The sequence below is a fragment of the Atta colombica genome, unplaced genomic scaffold (assembly GCF_001594045.1).
Source record: "Atta colombica isolate Treedump-2 unplaced genomic scaffold, Acol1.0 scaffold42, whole genome shotgun sequence".
Taxonomy (NCBI): Eukaryota; Metazoa; Arthropoda; class Insecta; order Hymenoptera; family Formicidae; genus Atta; species Atta colombica.
This window is the reverse complement of record NW_017259531.1, coordinates 260,461-266,598: the sequence shown is the minus strand read 5'-3', so window position 1 is coordinate 266,598 and position 6,138 is coordinate 260,461. Positions and strand designations below refer to the sequence as shown.

The window sequence follows — 6,138 nt, the reverse complement described above, 5'->3', positions numbered from 1 at the left end:
TAGCAAATATTTAAAAATAAAATATAAAATTAAATATATAATTGTATAAATAAAAATATATAAATAAAAAAAAATATAAATAAAATACCTCACATAATGCTGCAGAACGGTTTAATATTTTATTTTCCAATTTGGCATTTCTTATCCATACGTTTCGGCGATAAGCATTTTTTGGAAAACAATTCATTTTAACACCTTTGTTAGATGAATTCTTACAACCAACTGCTGCACAGGTTACCATCTTGTCAATATCTATATAAAAATTAGGTAATTGTGAAGGAAACGGCCGATTTCACCAATTTTAATGAAATTATACTCATTCGATGCATTTTTGCACGAAATGAACAAATATAGCAAAAAAGAATCACTCTGTCCCATAAATCGAAATATTAAGCGTTAAAGTTGATGATTATGGAGATTAGTCTGAATCTTACGCGGAATTAGAAATACTATCCTCACACTATAAATTCCAAATGGGCTTTTACTGCTTCTAAAAAAATTATTCTCACACCCCACTGTTTTCATGGATTAGGAATATTCCAAGCGGACACTGTCTAGGCTAACTTCTAGGCGATTAGGCCTCAAACTAGGATGTTATTTTTTTTTTGTTCGGGATGGCGTAGCCACCCCAAACTCGAGCGTTACTGTCTACACACTCCACTGTATAGGTTATAATTTATTTGGAGTAGAATTATGTATAATAGAAATTGCACGAATAACATTCATTGGCAATCATCTCTTCTATAATTACCAAAAATTATTAAAATTATATTTTATATAATATTATTCATTACATAGCAACATAAAAACATTTATAATGTAACTATAAATGTTTATATTTAATCTGACATCTCCTTCAGCAGAACGAAGGCCTAAGGTGCAGTCAAGTTGCTACGAATGCTTCCAAGCATTTTTAATTGGTCAATTTCGAAGTGGCAACTCGACCACACTCCTAATTTTACAACTCACAAAGTTTGTTCGCATGCTCCAACATGTTGTAATATGCTCCTATCATAGCTCTTACTCATTCCAATGCATTTAATAGAGTGAGTAGGAGCTGTGGTAGGAGCATGTTAGAACTTGGAGCTTGCGAGGCGAACAAACTTATAGTTAATTCTTAGGCCTTCACACCTTGAAAGCGGAAAAGCGGTAACCAAATCACCCTTGCGGAAAGACAACCGAAACCGCCTATTGCTGCGAGTTCCGATTAGCTTCCGCTTTTTCACTTTTCCGTCAAAATATGAACCCAACCTTAAGATGCCTTTTCATGCGCAACACACGGCAGCAAAAATGTCACATGCAAATTTTTCATATGTAATTGTTTCCGTTGCATTTGCTGCGCATGAAAAGAAACAACATACATACATGGCAACACCATATATATTAAAGTTTAATCTCAAATATGTGTCTTTTATTTGCTCAGCTCGAAAATTAAAAGTAAAAACTTGTAGTAACTGTTAGATAATCAGTCGTATGTCGATGTCGGGTTTGCTAGTCCTTTGTCATATGTTGTATGTCGCACATGAATACGACTTGCTATTCTACAATTGAGTCATTGATCGAAGTCGAAAGGTTGGAACAAATGTAAAGAATGGATATTGAAACATTGAATAGATTCGAATTTATTATTAATTTGGACGCAAATTATGAAAATAAGATTACTTACGTAACCTGTGTTTAGTAATATTGAGAGATTGTTCGCTCGATGTCATTTGCTGACACTTTAATGACATGAGTGAGCAATCTCTCAATATTATTAAACGCAGTGTTACAAGTGCTTATCATTTAATGGAAATTAAATGTATACTGATACGGACTTGTAACAAATTTTACACAACTACATATGGACAACACATGTAGTTGTAGAATAATTTGCTTGCGACTCCATTTGCTTGACTATTATGTATTGATTTAATTCATTTTATAATATTGAAAAGGATCAAAACGATGATCGAAACATATATTATTCACAAATTATTAAACTTGAATAAATCTATATACACGAATTCATCCAATATCAGCTTTTATAGGTATTTCTTAAATTGATATAAAAAAATTAAATTACAAAATATTTTTATATTAAATAATAATAATTTAACAAATAAAAAATTACCTGACATATTTATATCATAACAGTTTCTCAAATTTGTGGATATTTTTTTTCACAGATCTCTTTTTTTGCTAACATTTTTAAAATCCACGTCGCGTTTACAATGATTTTCACGAACAAAATTAATAATTATTTCATCTTCATGATATAATATAAATATATCCATACATCCGTATAAAAATATCTGTTTATCCGTACGTACATATCCAAATGTGTCCAAAGATTATATTTCATCTAATCGTAGTCGGAAAAGATAGAAATTGATCTTCTAAACCTATTCTACAATACGTCGTATGTCGAATGCATGCGTATTCGATTGTCTGTTGTCACATGGAACAATCGACCATGATTGGTTAATTTTTTACGGCACAACATACATCTCCTGACTGATTGTAGATTAGGCCCTATTCCGACAACGACAGCCAACAATCCAGTGCGCATGCGTACAACATACGATTGATTGTAGAATGGATCTTAGTGCAGTTACAATTTGGACAACTACTATTTCAGGTAATTATTTAGAATTTAGAATATCCTCATCACTTCAAATCTTAATAAATAAAAATGTACACATTGTAAATGTACTCAATTTTCACATTTTTTGCAAATATTGCAGATTTTCTCGGCTTCGAATTGTTTGCTGCTCGTTGTTCATTCGATTGAACTTCAACGAGATGTGTTAAAATGTATTTTGTATCAGAAGTGCGTTATGTAAAATTTTTAACCAACAGCAACGAATTGCTACCGCAGCGTATAAAAATTAACCGTGACCTACAATAAGTTACACCGTTAGTGTCCTAAATATAATAGAGAAACGCAACTACTGTCCCGTTTTCTGATTGGTTCCGCCATTCTTTCTACGGATAGTCTTCTAAGACTCTAATTTCAGTAAGTATCATTATTTTTAAATCTTGATATGTATTAGGTGTGGGAAAAAGTTCGTGGCATTTTTCCCGTTAGATGGCATTAAAAAAACGTCACGAACTTTTTCCCATACCTAATATATTGTAATCTTCAAAGAGAATCAATATTTCCTTGTAGTCAATAGAAACATTGCTGTTATAGGAATCGTACTTCGTTTACAGATGTAAACACATTTTTTGCTTTGGATTAATTACAACCTTTAAATATACTCGATTGCGCTTCTCTATTATATTCACGTTCCAAAATGTCCTTTTTAAGCAAAATTTTATTTGAAATATACACGTAAAGCCGATTCTACGTTAGTTACAAGCCGATCACAAATTTGTTGTGACAACCAATATGAAGTTGATTTCAAAATGCAAGCTTCAGATTGGCTGTCAACAAACCTGCGATCGATTTGCAACTAATGTAGAACCGGCTTAACGTATACTACACATATAGAGTAAAATCTTTCTTGGAGGGGAAATTTTGAAATGTAGGACTCTAACCGTCGCTAATCGCACTAGACACCCGGCGCATTCAAGTCGATAAAGCGGCTAGCCTGCTTGTCGAACAAATAAATATGCTTGGTTGTTACTTATAGATTCAATCAATCACATTCAATCGCTTAGCGAGCAGGCTAGCAACTTTATTCTTAAACAATGCTTCATGACAACCAATCAGAAACATCACTAATTACTAGGATGCATTCTTATGAGATTTCTTTGCACCGCATGCTCCAAATTAACTCAGGGAGCACTTGGATCATAGGTAAGATGGCGGTTGGAGCAGTTGGAGACTTCTATATATAATATACTACTAGACTGCTAATTTTTAAGGCTTGTTGTTCCACGATGCTAGAAATTGATTCGAGTTCTCGGATATAATTCTCGTACAGAGTTCTCTTATTTCGAATGATTCTATGATCAAAATCTCGCTACAAATGATTTGAAGCATTTGATGGACCAATTAGAAGAAAGAATTTTACTGACCAATTAAACTGACTAATTAAAAACTGCTTCAAAGCATTTTCAGCATTGATCATACTCTATAATGTCTATTTAACCAAATCACTGGTCAACTTGTTACAATCTTGTTATAATCAGCAATGGTTTTTTATGACTTCATATTTATTGAAAGTCCTTATTGTATTAATTATTGTCACAATTTTTTACCTTGAAATAAATATTTATTTTAATAGAAGCGTAGTAAATTATTTATTTACATAAAAGTTGTGTAAATTTGTGTAATATTTCTTCATTTACAGAAAGCAAGGTAAGGCTATATCCACACAAATTTGCATTGCCGCATAAACGTATGCATTAAAAAAATTATTTAATCGCATTTCTTCTATAAAGACGCATGTAAAATGTGATTAAATAATTTTCTTTATGCATTATGCGATTATGCTAGTTTGTGTGGATATGCCCTAATAGAATATAAATTTCCAACAACTGTTTTAGTGGATCATATTACATAATAATCACCACCAGATACGGTCAAAGCTAGATCTCAATGCCTAATAATATTTATTTATAAATTTATATTTATCATGCTAAAGATTAAAGTTCATGATTGCGTTTATATTCGAAAATAATGCAGTTTTAAAATGAACTGATAAATGTAAATTTATATATAAATATCATTAAGCAGCAAGATTCAGTTTTGATCTTATCAAGCAGTGACTAAAATATAAATATTTACTTTTTTATTTTTTAGGTGCATTTGATTATTATTAATTTTGATTATTTTTTTTTTATTATTATTAATATATAATAGTATAATATATATAATGGCTCAATAATTTAAAAACAAGTTAAAGGCAAAAGGGCTACGAGCCAAAAGTTTTTGATTTATAAAAATTGGTAGATAAGTAAAAATCTTAATAAATTATGAAATTTAATAACATGCCGGCCAACAACAACAAATGTTTCGATCACAATCGAATCATTATCAATGTTTACAAAATATGTCTAAATGGTAAAAAACATAACATAAAATCGATCGAAGCTTAAACATGTACTTCGCATTGAAAAACTATTGTATATAATTGATATCAATAAAATTAGAGAAATCTTCATCTTGTTAGTTCAGCGAAACAGTAAACGTCACATAAAATATATTAGAAATACATTTGTCAAAGAAGTAAAAACTTATATTGTGTACGGTCGATGGCAAATGAAAATATACTTCGCAATGTCAAGATCAAATTGTTGGTATCAATTGAAAAATCTTCGTCTTGTTAGAAAATTTGTCAACAAAAGAATGTTAGTATCCAGAACGAATAATAATTAAGATTATATATTATATTAGTGTCCAGAACGAAAAATAATGTATTACAGCTATAATAATAATGTAAGATTATATAAGAATGACATTTGATAAAAACAATATAAAATTGATATAAGCGAAAGAAAAATATACAAATCTTCAGTTCAATTAAAATTAAATAAGAAAAATACTTTTCATAATTGTAGTTGAGAGTTCAGTCCAAAAAAAAAAATTAAATAATATGAATAAAGTGCATAGACAATGCGATGAGAGAAAGATGTCTCTTATCTTCGACGTTGTTGTAGACGAAATAAATTTAAATGACTTTCAGAGAAGGAAAATAAAGTTGATGTTAGAAACTAGTGGGAAATAAGAATAAAGAGGGAGGGGGATATGTAGAAAGAACATAGAAAGAGGATGTATAGAGAGGAAGAAAAGATAATTATGAGGGAGAAAGGGATTGTATGATTTGTGAGTAGGATTCTGATAATGATTCAATATCATTTTGTTTATTTAATCTCGTTTCTGTCTTTTAATGTCATCATTTCAGATATCATTTCAGATATCAATTTTTTGTTATAAGAAGACTCACTGTCTAAAATCTTCACATCATTCCATTTGAAATTATGATTAAAATTGACGCGATGATTGGTTATAACAAATGGAGAATCTGTTAATATTATTTTTGTTAATATTAGTTTTGTTAATATTATTATTATTTTGATTATTATTGATTTTTTTATTATTAATTTTTTTTTTAGCAGTTCTGTAGTTCTGTAGACTGTTTTGTTGTTTCTTGATATTGCTGACATATTTTAGATAAGCGTTCTCTCTTTTGGTTCGATTGTGATATT

At 30.1% G+C, this 6,138-nt stretch overlaps 1 protein-coding gene across 1 annotated transcript in view; it reads right to left on the bottom strand.

Annotated features, from left to right (window-relative positions):
• Positions 1 to 653, bottom strand: part of LOC108691227 (THAP domain-containing protein 5-like) — a 1,628-nt gene extending 975 nt beyond the window's left edge. Inside the window, exons 1-2 of the mRNA XM_018198903.1 lie at positions 460 to 653; positions 89 to 252 (exon numbers count right to left, since the gene is read on the bottom strand). Coding sequence (XP_018054392.1) covers positions 89 to 241 — 153 coding nt within the window. The 5' untranslated portion in view covers positions 242 to 252; positions 460 to 653. The remainder of the gene's footprint in view (positions 1 to 88; positions 253 to 459) is intronic.
• Between the last annotated feature and the right edge of the window lie 5,485 nt (positions 654 to 6,138).